The 22,583-nt window shown below is 36.9% G+C and overlaps 1 protein-coding gene across 1 annotated transcript in view; it reads left to right on the top strand.

Moving 5' to 3' along the window:
* The window catches only part of LOC145676217 (uncharacterized), a 176,805-nt gene that overhangs the window by 150,331 nt on the left and 3,891 nt on the right, over positions 1–22,583 (top strand). Inside the window, exon 2 of the mRNA XM_081747142.1 lies at positions 10,868–11,000. Within this exon, the coding sequence (XP_081603268.1) occupies positions 10,868–11,000 (133 nt within the window). The remainder of the gene's footprint in view (positions 1–10,867; positions 11,001–22,583) is intronic.

Genomic DNA, 22,583 nt, shown 5'->3' with positions numbered 1-22,583 from the left:
TTTATTAAATAGTGTCCCAAGCAGCCCTCTTACATTTTGATTTTACCTGGACAAGATTTTCTGGAAGGAAGTTTGGTTTTTAACCTTTTTTTTAACACTTATTTTTCTTAGAAAGCAATATCTCGCCTCAAAAGAGAACCGAAGTTCCGCAAGTGGTTGTAAGGATCAAGGAACCTGTTTGGATTGATTGTAAAGATCAGTGACATCTAAAATATGCAAAATACATCTATATTCACGGTAGTTACTGGCAACATTCTTCTAGGACATACAAGGAACCCATGTGAACTCTACGGAGAACATGGTAACATAAAGATTGGCTTAAAAAATAATAAATTTATTCAAAATTTCTGAAAAACTTCATTCTTCTAAAATAATCGACATGAAAAGATCAAAGGGCATCCTTTCTTGCTGTGACATTTACTCGGATGCCTCCACACTTAAACGGATTATTCCAAATGTAATTTCTAATCTAGTTACTAGTGCAGGGTGTCTATCGGTCACGAAAAAGTCACGAAATCAAAACGGTCATGAAAGTCACGAAAAAGTCACGAAATTTAGCTTTTGGGTCACGATTTTTTTGACCTGTGCAAATGTAAGTACAGATTGAAAAATTTTGTTCTATAAAACGTCAAAATTCACCACCTAAAATGCCTATGGTCGGCTTTAGACGCTACCAAATCGCAAGCAAAATACGTTTGCATGAGAATTCGGCCTAATTCGTACCCAAATTCGCTCTTGAAAATGTTAAAAAATATATATATATATATGATTTGGTAAAGAAAAGGTCACGAAATTTCATTTTGGAATTTTAATAGACACCCTGTAGTGTCTACTTTTCGAATTCTTTAAAGTAGTAGTCGCCAAACTTAGGAAGCTTGTGAGCCACAATACTGTTTTAAAGTTCTACTGTGCAGTCGCCCCTTGTCGGTCTGAGAGCTCAGATGATGTGTTAATAATTGACGTGTTTGGGGATGTCAGATCCGACAAGTTGCGCCCAGGATTTTGTAAATATAGAACTCAACAAAACATGAGGTACGGGATCTAACCTGGGTTGCATTTAAATGAAATCCAACACGTACAAAAGAAACAGACTGTGATGTTAAAGGGGGTGAAAAGGGGCAAGAAGGGAGTAACTTATGGGATAGGTTAATCTACTCGCACTTACTTGCAGGTCTGATCGTTGTCCTCTCCTCGATTCCTCCAACGGGCCGACGTCCGTCCATCCCTCTGTTTGGCTGGCTGGTCGTTCAAGTAACCAAAGTTAAGAGTCGGGGAAACCCGGACTGAGTAACCAACTTCGCGAAGACCGCAACTTTAGACAAACTTATAACTTCTTCTTAAAAAGCAATACATCGTCGTTGAATCAAAGGTGCTCTCTAAGATAGAGCAAGGCTATCAATCGTCAATTTCAAATGTAGCTAGCGGTCTACCTTCTATCTCGTCCCTCGCTCCATGTCGACTGTCCCTTCCAATAGTCTTTCAATCCATTTTGTCTGGCGTTCCTTCCGGGTTCATATCCTCGGTTATTCACTTTGATTTGTGTCTCGATGAAAAAAGTGCATGCTCGTAGATTAACCAAGGTAAGGTGATGATAGGAATGCGGACGGGGAAGCAATCTGTTATTTTATTAATTGAAAAATTACAACGTAAGAAATGAATGACAGACAGCAAAGGCAAATGAACTTAGAAAAAAAAAGTCGAAAGGTGATTTAACTTGAAACGAATGATGATGCTTTTGACTGAGATGTTCTTTTAAAATAAAATGTCCCATTGTTCAAAATAAGAAACTTTTCCATATGTCCAAATACACATATCTTCACATCCCCCCCCTGAAATCAAAGTCCCGAATGAAAACATTTCGGAGACAAACAAAAAAAATCACTTTTTAGAATTTCTGTTAAAAAAAAAAACTTAAGCATCTTTGTAGTTTCATTCAGTCTTCATGATAAAAACACAGCAGCAAATATAGTCTGAAAAGAATCATATGATAAGAAATGATGAGTACAGCAGAAATGTTCACACACTAACACAGTTGACAGCAGAACAGTCAATGCCAAATGACGTAAGCACAGCAACGTCGATCTTGTAAACACAGCATCACTAAGCATAAAATGTAGGTCTGGAAATCACAGGTACAATGTCCTTACACATCACATAACTGGAAAGTTCATTCAGTACAAGTAGATTATAGGAGTAGGGTAGACAGGTATATGATAGTAACATCACAAAATTTAGGGGATACAGTCAATGACTGCCCAAAACACGTAAGATATGAGAATAGGGACAATAATTGGATAAAATGATGGAATGAATAAAAATCGACGAAAAATCAGGGGAAAAAAAAACAAAAGTAATAACTAAACCATAATCCATACGTATATATCTATATATAGTAAATAAAACTCCAATTCCAATAAAATTGTAACTCTATAATCAAAATTATCATTACGCGGTAGAAGAAAAATTAATCTAGCTACCCATAGAAAGAACAGATAAAACAACACAAAAGAATGTTGATTTCAGGTTTTAGAAAAACGAATTGTGGAGAATTTAGTTCCACAATGACCGACGTATTGGCAGAGTTATAGCCCTCTGCACTGGCTATTAAAACCTCAAAAGAAATCAACATGACAGACTATCACCAAACATATTCCTAAATCCCTAACTAATTATGCGCTAAAAGAAAAGAAACTTCTTTCTTCTTATATGAAAGTAAAAGTACGTATACCCACAGGAAAATGTGGAATTAAGTCAAATCTACAAATATACAAAAATATACATCAAATAAGCACAAATCTTCATCATACATAAATCCCAAGTCATCTTCATGATGAAATACACAAATTTATTATATACACTGCAGGCGATGAAAAATTGATCATTCCAAAAGATCACTAAAATCACACAAGAGGTTATAACAGTGTATATTCCTTTGAAAAGAATACATTGACTGAGTATATTCCCAATAACTAATAACAAATCGTAGGATCAAATCAAAAATCCAGGGAAAGAAAAAAAAACTGCATTCTTCTTTACATCCACATTAATATCATAAAATGCATCTTGAAAAATGCAAAAAACGTAAGAATTCCTTCTTCATCACTATCATAACATAGATAGCAAACAAATATAAATTCATAGTTGCGTCTATCTCCCTAGTTTTCTTCTGCTAAACATAATGTATCAATAAGATGTTGATTTGGCGCCTAGATACTAATTTATTCAGTTCATAAGCTGTTGATAAGATGACCAAGAAAAAGAACGTGTTCTACAAAGTTAACCAACAGTTCTAAGTAATTGAAAAAAAAATGATGTCTATATGAGTACTCCTTTTTCTCCTTATCTTCGTTGTAATTGTTATTGCCGGCAAGACTTAGAAATACAAACAAACCAAAACAAATTCCATAATGACATGGCCAGTGTCAAAACAAAATTCGTCACCAACTTCACAGATGTTCCTAATCCATCAAATCTTCCTTTGAGAACCGTCTTTTTTTCCTTCTTTTTTTTAAAAAAAAAAACTTCATTGCAAAGAAACAGCTTCCACTTCTTTTCCTTCTTCCAAGGGAAAATACACAGGTAAAAGACGCTGATAGAGATCCCAATTCTCCTTGTCGAAAATACACAATACAATACGGTCTACGTTGTCCACATGATCCTCTAAAAATTTTCGTGTACTCAACAATGCAATTCTCGCAGCAGGTTCCTTAGGGAAATGAAATGCACCAGCAGCGATGCAAGGAAAAGCCACAGTTGAAAACTGATTTTTCAACACAAAATCAAAACAATTGTTATAACTATTCTCCAAAGTCTTCTTGTTCGCATCTCTGGGACCACACGTCAATAATACATGATCAGCGGGGAGATTATAGCCTGGAGCAATCTTCACTTGTCCTGGTTTTAAAGAACGTATTTTCTCACAATCTTTACGAAATTCTTCTCCTGCAGCTTCTTGGATACTTCTATCTGCTCCTCCTAATGGAATAAGTAATTCATTCGTGGGATTGACAACGGCGTCAGCTTTAATCATAGCGATATCTCCTCGAAAAACACTGATTTTCTTGTTGATTGCAGAATTGGCACCAAACTTCGGTTTCAAACCAGAACAATTCTTCCCTGTTTCAGCCCAAGTGGGTAAATGGTTGGCAATCACAACCTCACGAAGATTCACAGATGGAATATCTTCTTCTTTTTCTATCATGTTCACCGCAGGATTAAAAATAATCTCATAGAGTTCTTCTTTTTCTTTCTCTCTCTTATTTCTTCCTTCCTGTTCTTCGGCACAGCAGGCATTCGCAGTAGCATCCTCGACAACGTCTTGTATATCCAAGTCAACATTATCTTCTTCTTCCTCTCCCTCGTTTTCCTTCTCCTGTCTCTCGTAGTACTTCTTCAATCTTTGTACTGCAATCGAATCAACCTTGAATCTTCCTCGTGCAGTCTTGAACTTAACAAAATAGGAATTTGGGTGGTCAATATCCTGAATGATTCCTGGACCAAAATAACGTCCACTGAAAGCTCTGGTGGATCCTTTCTTCATGGTGCTGTCCAAAATCCATACCTTGTCTCCGACTTTGAAATTGGGTTTCGAATGACGTTTGTCATAAAATTTCGTTGCCGTCTTATGTCTCTGGAACCATTTATCATGGGCTTTGTCTCGTATTTCTCCAAGTTGCTGTAAACGTTCAGCATTGTCCTGAAATTGACAAGGGGTGTCCAAAATTGCTTCGTGTAGCATTCTACATCTGAATCCATGCAAAAGTTCAAAAGGGCTGTATCCAGAGGATAAATTAACAGTTAAATTGTGGGCTAACACAATAGATGGCAGCAGTTCGACCCATTTTCCTTGATCTTTATTACACAACGCAGATTTCAGTCTCTGTTCAATGTTTCGGATAGCTATCTCAGCAGTCCCGTTAGCGTAATGAGCTTGAACATTTACAAATCGAATCTTAGCTCCAATCATTGCACACAACTCCTTGAATAGGTTACTTGTAAAACATGGACCTTTGTCTGTGACTAATTCTTTGAAAATACCGTATTTCAAAATTACATTTTCATAAAGAAAACTACTTACAGAAGACGCTGTTATATCTGCTAATGAACCACAGATAGTATACCGAGTAGCTGCATCGACTACGACAATCAAATACTTGTGTCTCAAAATATTACTTGAGGAGTACACCCCTCCAATGTCTACAAAAATGCGATAGAAGGGCGGCACTTGAGGATACGTTTGCAATGTACCATAAGCAGAACCAGGTTTATTTTTGCTGGACTGACAAATTAAACATTCTTTGCATTTCTGATAGATATATTGTTTCATATTAGGAAAATACACAGATTTCACTAAAAGATCATATGTCTTAGAAAAGCCTCCGTGACTTGAACCAATGGCAGAAGTATGAGCCGCATCAAAAACTTTGTAGCGTGATGAAACAGGTACAGCAACTAAAAATTTCATACCACTAGATGTTTTTTGTTTTCTATACAAGATTCCTTCTTTAACCGTGAAATAAAATGCCTGTCTTTCAATTTTGGGATTTTTCTTTTCCTTGTTTTCTAACCAATCAAAAATATCCTTATAAAACGGGTCCTTCATTTGTTCATCTCTGAGAGAAGGCTCGTCACTTAGCATATTGTTACACTCTGTAACAGTGGAAGAAAATACTCGAGGGTCTTCCTCATTTTGTTGCTCATCAGAAATGTCCCTGGGGGCACGAGAAAAACGTGAAAGTGCATCGGCTTCTATGTTAGATACCCCAGATATGTGTGTCACAGTAAAGTTATACTGTTCAATAAAACTAAGCCACCTAGCAAATTTGCCTACATTTTTCGTCTGCTTCAAAAACAAAAGACTCTTACAATCGGTTTTCAAAAAAAAGTGACGTCCTAGTAAAAAGTAACGAAAGGATCTAAAGGCATATATTATACTCAAAAGTTCAAGTTCATAAGGGTGTCTAGACTTCTCACTTTTACTTAAGCCACGGCTACAATAAGCAATGGGTGCTAACTCTGGGTCATCTGGAGAGGATATAGGTTGTTTGAGCACGGCAGCCAGACCGCGAGTTGATGCATCACAGAACAAGTATACAGGGTGTTTAGGATTATAATGCATCAAATATGGCGATTTTATGATAAGATCTTTAATTTTCTCAAAAGCATCTTGTTGTTTTTGTGTCCACTTAAACGGTACATCCTTTCTGAGAAGTGAATTCAAAGGTTCCGCAATTTCAGAAAAATTAGGTAAGAATCGTCTTACAAAGCTAGCTAATCCTAGAAAACTTTTCACATGTTTTTTCGTCTTCGGACGTTCATAATTACTAATGGAGTCAGTTATTTTCTTGGAAATTCGCAAGCCATCGTACGAAATATCGTGTCCCAAAACTGTTAATGAAAAATAAGCCAATTTCGTTTTTTCTGGTGCAAGTTTAAGACCACGTTCTCTAATTCGTTGAAATAACTTCTTGGTGAGGTTGATAACATCCTCAAAAGTATTCCCACCCCAGAAAAAATCATCAAGGTACCCGAAAATTTGTTCAGATTCTAATCCTTCCAATGTCATTTTCACTAATCTGTTTAAACCAGCGGAACTAGTGATAAGGCCTTGGGGAAGTGCTGTAAAACAAAAAGAACCAGCTCCTGGGATTGAAAAGGCAGTGACGTGTTGGTATTCTTCCGCGATTTTCACTTGAAAAAAACCACTGAGCAAGTCCGAGCAGCACAGGTAGCGACACTTACTAAGACGCGAAAGAATGTCTTCTATCGACGGTACAGGAAAACTGTCTGGTGCAATGTGTAAATTGATCGCTCTACAATCCAAACAAAATCTATAAGATCCAGACTTCTTTTTCACGAGAAGAATAGGCGAGTTATAACTCGAGATGCACCTCCTAATAACCTTTTGTTTAAGCAAAGTATCAATCTGTTTTTTAACTTCTTCTCTTAAATGGAAGGGGATAGGAAACTGATTGGTGTGAACTGGGACGTTATCTAGCATTTTAATTTCATGTACGTAGCCCTTGGCCACTCCAAAATCATCCTCTGACCAAGAAAAACAATCCTTATACTCCTCTATAACAGAATAAAACATTTGCTTCTGATCGTCCGAAAGTTGAGGGTTAATGTCCACACGCTTGACATCAAAACCAGCAGGAAAGTTATTGTTGTCTTGTTTACTGGCTAAACCATGATTTTGAACACTATCTGTATCATTTGGATAATGAGCACCCGGCCTAATGTCAATAGCTTCACCTAAATGAAGATTTTTCTCTAAACACAACTTTTTGTTGGTTGGGTTGACTACTCTAATGACAGGATTAACAGGATCCACTCTAGATTCATTAACAAAAATTTCGGCTTTAGAACAGATTTTTTCATTGGGTTGCAAAACATTTTTAATTCCCACTAAATCATTAATTTTTCGAACAGGTACTGAAACACTGGAATTTGGTGGCAAAGTAACAGATTTCGCCGTTATGAAATACGCTTGCATAAGGTTCGCTGTTTGTTCAGAAACTGTGCCTATAGCATGACTTTCAGGTAAAGCGTGATCAGTAGGCTTCCCAAACCTAACTATGTGAACTACGTGAATATCCTGGTTAATAGTGACATGTTGAGGAAGTAACCAATCATTTCCCAACAAAACAGAAGATGCAAATTTGTCAACAACTCTAAAAGTATGCGTAAATGAATAGCCGTCAATTTTGAACTTCAGCACAGCTAACGTGTTAGTTTCAAGTCCTTTACCCGAGATGCCACGGATGATAGTACGTCTTTTAACAAGTCTAGTGTTCGGAGGAAGGAGCTCTCTAGTGCAAATTGAAATTTGACTCCCAGAGTCCAACAACGCTTTATACTCTTTATTTCCAATAGTAATTTTGATGCAAGGCAGAATCCTATCCCTAACAATAGGCGTAGTAATCGTGTGGGTCTTAAAAACACGTCTTTCACCATTCCCTGAACTATTTCCGCTATGTAAAACATTACAATTATTACTTCTCCTGACTTGCGCCATGTTGCACTCTAATGCTTTGGCCGGACAGTGTATTTTATTATTCGCGGGAGACGTACTATGATTCTGTTTGCACTTGTTCTGTTCGTTCTTAACCATAACAGAGGTATTCGTCGCAGAGCCCATTCTATCATGCATATTATTACTATTCTTGGCACTCTTACATTCAGAGGAACAAAAAGAAAAAAAAGAGTTACATTTCTGTTGATGAGACGGAATAGAATCTACTGACTGTTGATCACCGCATTCTTTCTCAGCGGATAAGATATCATAATGCAAACGTGCAAGCATTTCTTTTTTTTCCCGTTGTTCTTCGAGAGGAAATGAAACATGAGAATTATCGCGCAATGAAACATCAGCTATCTTAGCGATAAATTCCGGTGTACTAAACTGCAAGACTTGTTCTTTCGAATTAGATTTAATGAGCGTCTTGTAATTTACTATTAACTCAGCTGACTGTTCTTGTAATAAAAACTCACATAACGCATCAACAGATGGAAACAATTTGTTGCATGTAAGCTTAAAATACTGAGGCAATAACCCTTCAATAAGGAAATTAATTTGTTGTTGAATAGGCATGGCTTTATCAAAACTAAGTATGAGATCTAGCTTCTCATAAATATATGTCATAATAGGTTCCCCCTCTTTTTGATCTCTAGAACGAATGGTGTGTTCCGTCACCTTCTTAACTACAAAACCACCAAATAATGTGATCATTCGTCTCTTTATGTCTACATACGACAAGTTCACAAATTCGTCTGTCCTAGTTAAAGCTAGAAACCACGCTAAGGCTCCGTCCCTTAACAGATATGGAAGCAAATGACGCTTCTTTACTGCATTGAACTCATAAATGACGCAGTAAGATTCGAAATACTCAAAAAAACGAATGACGTCTTCCCCATACTTGCCGTGAAAAAATGTGGGGCGCACAATAGAACCTAGAGACGTAAGTCGAGTTTGTGCCATAATGCTAGTATTCACCATTTTCTCTAAATATCTCTAAATAATATAACTAAAAGCACACAAAACAAAATAACACAACAAATTGAGAGGGTGGAGGGAGGGTGGCAAAACAAATAGAATTTCATCAAATTCTAACGGTGGGCGGCAAACAAACTAATGCAAAATAAATCGAGGGTCGCAGATATGTGTGCATCCACACAAGTTAAAACCACATCTCCGCCATGTGCAGTCGCCCCTTGTCGGTCTGAGAGCTCAGATGATGTGTTAATAATTGACGTGTTTGGGGATGTCAGATCCGACAAGTTGCGCCCAGGATTTTGTAAATATAGAACTCAACAAAACATGAGGTACGGGATCTAACCTGGGTTGCATTTAAATGAAATCCAACACGTACAAAAGAAACAGACTGTGATGTTAAAGGGGGTGAAAAGGGGCAAGAAGGGAGTAACTTATGGGATAGGTTAATCTACTCGCACTTACTTGCAGGTCTGATCGTTGTCCTCTCCTCGATTCCTCCAACGGGCCGACGTCCGTCCATCCCTCTGTTTGGCTGGCTGGTCGTTCAAGTAACCAAAGTTAAGAGTCGGGGAAACCCGGACTGAGTAACCAACTTCGCGAAGACCGCAACTTTAGACAAACTTATAACTTCTTCTTAAAAAGCAATACATCGTCGTTGAATCAAAGGTGCTCTCTAAGATAGAGCAAGGCTATCAATCGTCAATTTCAAATGTAGCTAGCGGTCTACCTTCTATCTCGTCCCTCGCTCCATGTCGACTGTCCCTTCCAATAGTCTTTCAATCCATTTTGTCTGGCGTTCCTTCCGGGTTCATATCCTCGGTTATTCACTTTGATTTGTGTCTCGATGAAAAAAGTGCATGCTCGTAGATTAACCAAGGTAAGGTGATGATAGGAATGCGGACGGGGAAGCAATCTGTTATTTTATTAATTGAAAAATTACAACGTAAGAAATGAATGACAGACAGCAAAGGCAAATGAACTTAGAAAAAAAAAGTCGAAAGGTGATTTAACTTGAAACGAATGATGATGCTTTTGACTGAGATGTTCTTTTAAAATAAAATGTCCCATTGTTCAAAATAAGAAACTTTTCCATATGTCCAAATACACATATCTTCACACTACTGTGACCTACCAACCAAAATAACTCCCAATTCTTTTCTGTAAAGAAAGCACTTGTTTATTGCCTATAAACTAACATTTTTAGTAAAAATGAAATCAAACTATGCAAGTTAGCAAATGTCTAGTATACACACGAAAAACATAACGTTTAGCAAATGTCTAATATACACACGAGAAACACAACGTTTAGCAAATGTCTAATATACACAAGAAACATAACGTTTAGCAAATGTCTAATATACACACGAGAAACATAACGTTTAGCAAATGTCTAATATACACACGAGAAACATAACGTTTAGCAAATGTCTAATATACACACGAGAAACATAACGTTTAGCAAATGTCTAATATACGCACGAGAAACATAACGTTTAGCAAATGTCTAATATACACACGAGAAACACAACGTGCGTATACAGTTAACTGTGAGATGAGGCCGCGGGAGAAACAAGTAGTTGTTTGTCGTTAGCGTCAGCTCAGTGGAGGAATCAAGATTAGCCAAACGGAGCGTTAACGCGATCTACCGAACATGTGACCGCGAGCCTTAGTAGCTCGCGATCGACGGTTTGGTGATCACTAAAGGAATAAATAGGATTTAACACACAACAGACTTTGAGGGACGTTAAACTAAACTAAAATAATAAATTTCATTTCACTTCATTTCAAGAGTCTTTGTAGTAATAATAACTTTTTACTAGAAAATAGGACAAGACTCACTTGAAATTATAGTAATTCTTTCTTTCTTTTTAGAAGGTCTATATACGAATAAATCCCAAATTGTATACTTCATTTGATGAGGAGCACAGAGAAAAACTCTTAAATCATGTTCGGTATGTGAATTTCTCAACAAATCCTGTTGTAAGATCTAGTACCACTGCTGATGGTAAGTTTGACGAATAAACAATACAAGTATTTGCTAGCTATATTACTTAACTTAAACCTCGCAAGTTGTAATTGAGCAATGCATAAAATATATTACAGTTTTGATTCATAGTTGTAAATTCACTTGTATCTTCAATATATGTAACAATATTCTGGAACTTACATTTTTTGTGTCAAGAAAGAAGGATAGTTTCGGAATGCAGCAGCGTGTCTTCCACCATCGTGAAACAATGCACGTAAAATGAGAAAATGGGTCTGCACGCATTCCCTGATCGGGCGAAATTTAACATCAGACTTTTCTTCGGGAGGAAAAATATTGAATCTAGCCTCTTTCATTCGTATGATGTTTATATATATATATATATATATATATATATATATATATATATATATATATATATATATATATATATAATATATATATAATATATATATATATTTTTTTTTTCACGAGACGAATATAAGGATCTCAGACCATTTATCACTCCCTACGTATATAACTATGAAGTTTTGGATTACGGACTTCATATAATCGAATTTAAATGGGCTTTCGAATGCAATTTATCTTTCACAGTGCTGCGCTGTTGTTTAAAGGGTGGCCCATTTTAATCTTTCCACGGAAATATCTCGAAAACTGTTGAACATAAATGTACCAAACAAAAACTCAAATAGGAAATACCATGGGGCAAATCGAATGGTGATGTCGTAGTGCCAAGTTGTTTTGCTCATTCTAATTTTCGTATTTATAATTTCCTTTGAAATTTGCCACAAATATACATTTCCCCATTGTACACATAATATCAGTATTAAAAGTACCCTGCAAAATCATTATCAAATTATATTCTTACAAGAAGACAGTTACAGATATGCGACAATCATTTTGGACAGGAGTGTACCTCTATCAGGTAAAACTTTCAGTACCAGTAATATGAAAACAGTTAAAGATAAATGAACAGAACAAAAATTCGAATAGTAAATCACAGAAGGTATTTATCATTCCATGGCTCGAGAATGTTGCAACAGAGGAAAAGATGATTAGAGTGAAAGTGCCATAATGCAAAGGAGGAAATCTAATTACTAGAAAATCATCGTTACAACCTCCCTTTGTGAGTGAGTGAAGCGGGAAGGAACGATGAAATTGCAAATGAGAACCTTAGTTCTTGCAAATTGTATCTACGCAACAAAATTACCTGAAATGTGTTTTTAATATATCTGTAATGGGAAAAAGTAGGCAAAATTCTTGTTAAATAGTACCGCCTTCCATTTTATTTGATGTAAAAATGAATGAACTGAAATGTGAAACAAATTTATCGAACAATGCAATTTTAGGACAATGTATACGAACGTTGGTTTTGTTCAACAGTCGTCCGCACGATACTGGTTCGATTCTTCTTCTATGTCTTCTTGCATGTGATAGAAATGAGCTTCACTGAGATGTTGTCCACAGTTACATTCCGAATAACTTTCAGCGGTAATTTCAGTTGTGATCCTCCGTAACGACTGATGCAGATGCCTTCCAAACATCTTGCACGAGTTGTGTTAAATTATCAGGGGCAAAAGGGCGGGTAAAATCTTTGCAAGTTCCAAAAAATGTATTATTAAAACCTTTGCTTTTCATTTCAGTTGCTTCTTTCTCCCCATCCAATCACATATTGCAATACAAATGGTGTTAAACTTGAAAGCGAATTTCACTTTATTGTTACAATACCAGTCACTTGTACACACGAGTTTCAGACAAACCATATCTATTGCAAGTAAACATGGGATTCTCATTTGAGATTTTACCATTCATTCCCGCTTCACCCACTTAAGGAGGGAGATTGGAAAGATAATTTTCTAAGAATTAGATTTCCTCTTTTGCAAAATGTCACTTATACTTTATTAATCTTTTTCTCTGTTGCATTATTCTCAAGCCGTGGAATGATAAATACCCTCTGTGATTACCTATACGAGTTTTATGCTGTTCATTTATCTCCAACCGTTTTCATATTAGTGGTACTGGACGTTTCATCTGATACAGGCAACATGTCTTGGCGACCACTGTGAATATAGTAACTGATATGAAAATTCTTTTGCCACAGCGCTTTTAGTTTTTAAAGATCTATCGTACGAGGTATCGCTAACTTCATGTTTTTATTCAAAATTTTAAAGTTGGGCAATGGGCCCCATGCCAACACAATTCGATTTGTCCCATGGTGTTTCCTGTTTGAGTTTTTGTTTCGTTCAATTATGTTCAACCATTTTTCATATTAGTGGTACTGGACGTTTTATGTGATACAGCCAACATCTTTTGGCGGCCATTTTGAATATGGTGACAGATATGAAAAATCTTTTGCTGTAACGCTTTTTAGTTTTTAAAGATCTATCGAACGAGGTATCACTCGACCCGTTTCCAGTTAAAATTTCAAAGTTGGGCCCCGGGCTTCCATGAAGGACGGCCCTGGTTGGCAGTACGACATCACCATTCGATTTGCCTCATAGTATTTCCTATTTGAGTTTTTGTTAGTTCATTTATGTTCAACCATTTTCGAGATATTTCCGTGGAAAGATTAAAATGGGCCACCCTGTATATATATATATATATATATATATATATATATATATATATATATATATATATATATAATGTCAAGTAAATACATCGACAAACTTGAGGATGTTTATTTTATTAAATGAATAAGAGCATCGATGTGATCCCTCAGTTTCCACACTCTGCTAACCTTGCCCTCCGTGGCTTCTCAATCTTTTCAAAACTGAAGGATTAATTGCAAAACAAATCTTTTGTGTCAAAGAGTGTAATTTCCCAGTATTTAAGACAGACTCCTCAAACAGAATTCTCAGAGGTCTTTAAAAAGTTCGATAAAAAGACCAACGGTACGTAACAGACGGGGATTATCTTCAAACTAACAAAAATACCACTCGAAAAATAAAAACTAGAAAAAAAAGAAGAAAAACGGAACGTTATTTTGGTATTTCGTACCAGCTACATTTGCTTACCCCTTCTGGAGAACACCTAACGACTGGAAAATGTTTTTTTCCGTAGAGCCTCCAATCTGTGTTCTAATAATAATTAATAAACAAGAATTTTAGGAATGATCAAAAAAAAAATCAAAAGATTGCGATCTTGGCCAATAATTAGTTTTTGGATCAGGGGCCACAAAATTTTTGAAGGGCTCCTAAATCGAGTTTTCGTATTTTCTACGGAATAAGCACATCATACTGAGCTAAGTGATAGTTTGGGTTTGGCTACACTATATGTAGTTCTTCAGATATACGGCGTACAGGAAAATTTTTGATTAAAATTGGATCTTTTGATTGATATTGGATCTTTTGATCCGAAAATAATCACGAGGTGGGTGGGAGTGTATATTTGATCCATATTAACCAACCAACTCTCTCTACCTATAGCTTATGAAACCGGAGAGTCAATGACGCATTCACAAAAGATCTTCATCGACTTCTGTCCTTAGCCAAACCGAATCCAGTTTTTCTTTGTATTTCTATTTCAGCGAGATCCATCCCCGAGATCCTCCCATCCGCGCCTAGGTCTTCCTAATGGTCTTTTCCGGTTAGTTCGCTGGTTAATATTTTTTAAAAGCGTTTCTACTTTCTTCCATTCTTACTACATGACCTGTCACCTTGAGCTTCTTATAGTTATTGACCTCAACAATATTAGGTAAATAGTATAAATTTTGCAGTTTCTCGTTATGAAGTTTCCCTCATTCTCTTTCTTCTTGGGTCTAAATATTCGCCTCAGGATTAGATCCACATAAGTAAGTAAGAAAAATTATTTGAAGAAACATCAGTTGCGCGCTTACAATGTCAAAACTTCGATCTACAATAAATTTTAAAAACTAAATCTAAATAGGTATTCCTAACTGCTACAAAAGTAGCAAAGAACTAAATATGATTTTATAGAAGCTTGCCAGAACTCTCCCTGTCTGCCCTAAGGGTAAAAAAAATCTCGGAAGAACTATTTGATGGATCACTGTCAATTTTAGCCAGGAGTGGGAAATTGAGTGGGGGCGCACCAGAGGTGCCATTTGCCATTTTGAATTTAGGTCCAATATTTCAAATGGAAAGGCATGTCATATGACACATGATTTTAGGCTAAAATTTCACCCGAAATACGAATCTGAAGTTATTTTTCAGCTAACTTTAATCAGTAATGAAATTTTGTGAAGTAAACATTGCATATTGGACCATGCAATGTGTTTTGATTTGTCTTTTTAGGTGATGTAACATGGCTCTCACCCGCCAAGAAAGGATTGAAAATGTTCTTATGAGTTAGGAACGCAGTGTCAGAGCCATCGCTGATGACTTCAATGCCCGGCATCAGAGAGGAACAACATTGCACATACCACAGTGTAGCGATTTTGCAGAAATTTACAGTTTCTGGATCTGTACACGACAAACAACGCAGTGGACTGCAATGGTAGATGTAGCATCCTTGGTGAAAAATACGAAACACAATACCAGACATTTTAGCTTGTTTCAGGTGTAACTCAGAGATCGATCCTCCGTGTATTGCACACAAACAAGTGGCATCCACACAAATTCCAACTGCAGCAATATCTAACGGAGGATGACCCAGATAGGAGAATGTAATTTGCAGAATGGGTTTTGTTCTTCTTAGCGTGTTATTTAGTGATGAAGGCTCTGTTCCATGTGAACGTGGTCAATAAACAGAATCACTGTTGTTGGTCAGACACAAACCCAGCATGGACTAGGGACATTTCGGTTTTTCACCGAAACCGGTTTCGGTTTTCTTCCAAACCGGTCGGTTTTCACCGAAACTAAAAACCCAAAACTGTTTTGGAAAACACACAAAACTTTTTCTGTGGAAACGGAATCGGTTTCCGGAGAACAACAAAATACTACTCTGGTCAGAAATAGAACCAGTTTTGGAAAAACTGAAACCGGTTTTGGAGAAAACTGATACCCAGTTTCGGTGAAAACCGAACCTGTTTCGGCGAAAACCTGTTTTTTTAAAAAAAAATTTCAAAAACCGGCTTTTGTGTCCGCCACTAGCATGGACAGATGCCACGAGGGTAATTGGTACGGAAAAGGTCATGGGATATGCAAACTCGTATCATCGGGCCATTCTACATCCATGGGAACCTAAATGAGGATATATCTTGACATGCTGCAGGAACAGGTGTTCCCATCACTGCTGAACCCAGAAGGTGAATTCTTTTCGCCTTCTCATTATGCATTAGGTGTCAAGAAATGGTTGGATGCACAGTTCCCGGACCATTAAATTGGTCGTCGAGGGCCAATTGAGTGGGCAACCCGTTCCCCTGACCTGACACCCTTAGACTTTTATCTGTAGAGCTGTCTCAAAGCACTTGTTTATCAAGAAAGAAGTCACTGATTTCCGACGCCTCGAACAACGTATCAGGTATGTTTGTGACTCTGTGACGCCGGAAGTGTTATTACGTTCCATCAGGACAGAAAAAAACGTCTTGCATTATGTGTAGTACACAACGGGGACATATCTTGTGGGATCCCACATGCAGTGTTTACTTCACAAAATTTCATTATTGATTAGTTAGTTGAAAAATAACTTCAGATTCGTATTTCGAGTGAAATTCTGGCCTAAAATCATGTGTCCTATCCCCCATTCCCACTTGAAATATCGGACCTGAATTTACAATGGCCGATTTCAAGATGGTCGCCATGATGCCAAATGGCACCATCTGGTGCGCTCCCACTCAAGTGTCCCCCACATTCAAAGTTTCGTTATCTTTTCTCAAGCCGTTTCAAGGATAACGCTGGACTTTTGCGTTACCTTATATTATAAATTCGAATGAAATTATAAACTGTTAACATTATTTGTTGTTTCAATTGCAATATAAAATTATAAAAATGTAACAATTGAAATTATATTATAATAAATGTACAACAATCCCTCAAATTATAAAAGTAACCAAGGAAGTTCTGCTGCTTTTTCATTCACTACCTTCGAACATCGATATGTCACCTAAGACGTACCTGGAAGATCAAAAATAATTATCACTGTATTGCGAGCGGTGATAATAATTAGAAATAACGTAAGTAAAAGGTTAATGGTCACTACAAGAAACAAACCACATCACTAGGAACTACTATCGAAGAATATCGTCTTCATCTTCACCCTAGGCACACTTCGAAAAGGATTTAAACCATGGGAAAGAAATTATGAATAGGTAAAATTCTTGCCCTTTACTTACGTTATTTCTGATCAAAAATAATGCCCACCAGCATCGACGATCTTCTGCTAGCGTTCTGGAAGGCCATGGATTCCATCGCGGTAGAACTTGGTGAGCCGTGAAGCGAAGGTGGTATCAAGTGCATTTTGCACCTCTACTAGGGATTTGATCTGGCGTCCCCTAAGGTGATTGTCCAAGGAATGGAACAGGTGATAATCGGACGGTGCAATGTCTGGGGAGTATGGTGGATGCAATAGTGTTTCCCATCCAAGACGCAGAATGGCGTTTCGGGTCATTTTAGCCACGTGTGGCTTATCGCTGTTTTGTAACAGGATCCTTTTGTGATTCAGAAGTGCTTACTAAAGAGTTTTGAGTTTTTCTTGAACACGGCTCAACTGCTGATAGTACAAAGCTGCATTTATGCTCTGATCAGCTGGTAGCAGTTCCCGATGTACGATGCCGCAAGCAGTCCATCACACACACTGGAGAACCTTCTTCTGGTGCAGTGCTGGTTTCGGCTGTTTTGGAACCGGTTCATGGGATGCTAACCAATGATGACGGTACCGTGGAGCTTCGTACAGGACCCACTTCTCATCACATGTCAACACCCTGTCCAGAAATGTCTCCTTCCTCAGACGAGACAGCAAAGAAACACAGATGTCTGCTCGCGTTGCCTTCTGGACCGGAGTCAAATTATGTGGGAATCATCGACCCAACTTGTAGTTCTTCCCAAGATTATGGAAGTGCTGCCGAATGGTTTATCCACTCACACTGAATTGTAGTCCTAGTTCCTCACATATCTGGCAACTGTTCGCCTTAATTGCTGCCTGAAAATCTTCATTTTGTACATGTGTTGGTCTTCCGGCACGTGGTGCATCTTCGAGTGTTTCGTCACGGTCCTTAAACTTGTTAAATAACCATTGCAATGTCCGCGTAGCCACGACACCCTCACCAAAGGCTTGGCATATCTTCCACCCAGCTGCAGCGGTGTTAACCCCAGTTTGAACTCGTACAGCATACACGCCCTTATGATGCTCTGTGGAGGTCTCAGGCCGTGTCCAAAAGATACAAGTGTGCATTCGAAGTACGCTTATTTCCGGAACTGACGTCACCTAGTGTGCGTCAAAAGGTTCAAGTTCACAAGTCTGCGAGTGCATAGTACGTAGTGTGCGAGGATGTACACTACGTTAGCACACTTGCGTACTTAAGATGGGAGTTCTTCGTAGTAGGAACAGCAATAATGTCAAAGTGACTTAATAAAATTTTAAAAGACACATTTTTAATACTTTTTTTGAGGTGAATATATATGCGGGCTAATCTAATAATAATTTACTTGATAAATATACAAATTAGTGATTTTACAAGTGGAATATAAAAATGTTACGCAAATAACAAACGTACTACGTTGTGTTCTTTGAGTATGCAATGGAGTATAGGAAAAGCAACCAAGTGTTTATTTAATAATGCTATAAAGGCATTTGTCTTTAAATATTACATGGTTTATGTAGCTTATTTGAAATAATTACACTATCGGTAATGGAGCTATTTTCACGTAAATGACAAATTTTAATGGCGTATGAATTAAAATGTTAAGTTCTAGCATAGAATAATGAATACCTAGATTATTCATTTCTCTATAGCTACAGCTACAACTGCAGGTGCAATGTTAATTCGTAGGTAGATAGGCCTAATTTTCTAGTTTTGATTCTAAACAAATTCCTTTCAAAGCGCATATTTCCTTGCGCTTGAGAGACTGTAATATACCAATTACCATACATTTTGTATTTTTGACAGCTGCCCAAAAGTGAAGTACAGATCAAAAATTTCTCTCTCCACATTTATCAAAGATTTCATAAATTCCTCTGGGTAAGTCTTTACTTTGGCCACTTTATTTTTTATTTTTATTTATTTATTTATTTTTATTATTATTATTATTATTATTATTTTATTCTTCTATTCAGCGATTTGATCTTTCGGTTCCGGTGTTGAGAACAGAAACCAACCTAGTAACTAACTTATAAGTTAGTTACTGGGTTGGTTCATTTCTCTACCAAAGTTTAATATTTAATTCACATAGTATTGTTGAGCGAGCGTCAGCGAGTGAATGCAGGTTAGAGGCTCGTAAGGCATATCTTTTCAGTCTTGGTTACGAATCGGTTCATTGGATGAAATGGCCAAAGTAAAGACTTGCCTTCCTTTTAATTCATATAATCCCATTACGGTACCCATTATGAATTGATTATGAACAAGTAATTCCTTCCGTATAGTTGAACAATGAGGGCCACTACGTTGCATACTGTATTTTTTTTTTTTTTTTTCATAAAAACGTCTCTTACTTTTCATAAAATTCTTATTAGGTTAATAGTAACTTTTTATGGTTATATTTGGACGAGGGGATTTGTTTCGTTAATGAGTAAACATTTTCGTAGTGGGAAGAATGTGGGAGAGACAGCGGATATATTTCAAGAAAGATGTAGGGCACCGAAAGCATAGTGAAGTGCACGCAAATGTTGAAGTGTATACAATGTACAGAACTCAATTTAAGCGGGCTTATAAGATAGTAATCTTGAGTACACATGATCCTTATAAATTGGTATTTCATAGTGACATAATAGCTTTTTCCTGTAAATCCTGGTCCTCATGTTGTTGAACTCCACCACTTCTTTCCTTGTCATCCTTGTAAGTGTTAATTTTGGTGTACCTTAACAATATGGAGACACTATTTTTAAGATTTATGGGTAAAATCTATAGATTCACAAAGAAAGAGTAACATATAAGGAACTTCAACATCAGCATAATATGGTAGAAATAGTCTAATCAGTATGCCTGTAACTGAAGCAATACAGTAGAACGACGACAATTATAGTGTCATTCTTGTGTATCTACTGTACATAAAGGAATTATACTCAATATGAACTCTCTCCCAAAGTGGATTTGAGCCACATTATTGTAAATAGCGATCTCCCCTCGGTGTCCTAACGCTTTTGCAAATTGCGTACTTTCACCTGCAATAAAATTCTTAATCTACTTCGCAACAGTGTAATCAGCGCCCTAACCACCAGTGCTGCTTTTCTTCCGGGGGATTAATAAATATTAGGAAGCATGTCTAATAAAATAGAACCGCCAATAGTTTAGTGGTTTTTATGCTGATAAATATTTGCAGATACTGCAAAGCTGAAGCTGTTGGCATACATGAAAGAAACCATTAAGTCATTTTATGGTTACCCCATATTGTCAATCTGTAGATATATTTATCTTTAATATAACTGGAAAGTCATTCATCTAAAAAAAAAAAAAAAAAAAAAAAATCTAGTACGCGAAATTCTCCCTTCTTTTGTTATCAATGTTCCATATTCCACCATGATGAGGCGCTGTAAACAAGTGTGGATCAAAAGCTAATTTGACGAAGTGTACACTATTTAGTGTGCACTTCATTTGTAGACTTCGAGTGTGCATCCTCGAAGTGTGCACTATGCACTTTTGGACACGGCCTCATGTTCACTCTGTTCTTACGGAAGTTCACGGTGTAACTGAACTGCCTCAACCAGGTAGTATGTTGGATATACCCACACCAACAACTGATCTTCGCCTTATCTCCATTCGCATTCAACTCTCAGTGTGAGGGCCAATTGAATACAGACCTCCACAAGAAGCGACAAAAATTTCTTGGTTACCTTTATAGTAGAACTCTGATGATGAACGCAGCCAGTGCGTTTGAAATTTTAACGTAAGATAAATCAAAGCAATACTTTATTATCCAACACAGATTGTCCAAATATCAGAACGTTGTTGGAGTGACCCTTTTCCTATAAGATGGTACAGTACTACTAAACGTAATTTGAAATGAATTCCATGTATTTGCGTCACCATTGAACGAAACTCCGAAATTCTCATTTGGAAACAATTAGGAATGGATTGTTTTTATCTACTTCTGTACACCTTCACCTCGTTACGTCAAGATCATTATCCTCGTAGATTGTCCTTCGTTGATGCAAGGTCTGGAATGTACGATGAGTGAGGGACAACTGTCTATCCCAAGTTACTAATCGCCTGAATTATGCAGAAGTCATGTAGAGACATGTATGACAATGGTATATACGCATCGCGTTCAGGTTTTTGTTTGGTATCGATTTTGTGGTTCACGTTTTTGGAGTGTCTGAATGTATCGTTCGCTGTTCACAGTCCAACGCTGAGTCAAAGAAGTCCCTGCCATTTTAAAAAATAGTCGCTACGATTTTCTATGCTGATTGCTGGCTCTTGAACTTCATATGTTTTCGGTAAAAGGAGTGACATCATTTTTTATTGATTCATTCTTTGTCTATGTATCAAAAAGTATGCTCACGTTTGCCCCTCTCGTAAAATTGAAGAAAAGATTTCGAATCTTTCAACAGATCCAAACAAATAAGCACCCCCTTTCTCCCTCATATTGATGACAACAGTCGAGAAATCCACTTTACAATAATCTAAATCCACAATCTAGTGATTTTGACTGGAACTCATGATGAATTATCATTCCACTTTACAATAATCTAAATCCACAATCCTTTGATTTTGACTAGAACTCATGAATTATCACTCCACTTTACAATAATCTAAATCCACAATCTTTTGATTTTGACTAGAACTCATGAACTATCACTCCATTTTACAATAATCTAAATCCACAAGCCTTTGATTTTGACTAGAACTCACCAACTATTACTCGTCTGTCCGTCCGAATCAATTCGTTAATCGAAGATTTGTTTCAGTGGTTTCAATTGATGGCCTCTACTTCGTGGTTTGTCTTCAATGCTGGTTTTCCTTCCTTAAAATTTCATCCATCTGTGGACATTGTTCTCTTCAATGATATCATTTCTGTAAATATCCTGTAGTCTTCTGTGGATGCGATATAAACTGCACCCTTCTTTTCTCAGGATCTAAATAACGGGACGTTGTTTGTACCAGGGTTGGCTGGTTTAAACCATGGTTTAAACCAGCTGTTTTTTTCAAATAAACCAACTGGTTTAAATTAAAAAACAAAAAAAAAAAAAAAGTTCGTAAAAGTGTAAGTGTTTGTAAAATCTTGATGAACACACATTTGTGGGTTATCACGTTTCACTCCCGTATATTATTAGTATTATATTCAGACCTAAATTCCCCATTCATTACTCAAAAAGATTATACATACAAAAGCAACTTTTTTTTTTATAAGTTTATAAATGTTTATTTTGTGATTTTTTGTAGTTGTTATTATTGTTATGTAATTGCAATCGAAGAAAAATTCTAAATATTGTTTCGTTTCAATGTTTACTATTGATAAAATACATCGAAAATGCCGTACTTTTTGTGTTTGGGGGGGGGGGGGCGTACAGACCCCACGAGAGGCATTTAGTGAAATAAGTATCTTTAGTATC

This window comes from Thermobia domestica, chromosome 18 (genome assembly GCF_964235325.1).
Source record: "Thermobia domestica chromosome 18, izTheDome1.hap1.1, whole genome shotgun sequence".
NCBI lineage: Eukaryota > Metazoa > Arthropoda > Insecta > Zygentoma > Lepismatidae > Thermobia > Thermobia domestica.
This window is presented reverse-complemented; position numbering and strand designations above follow the sequence as displayed.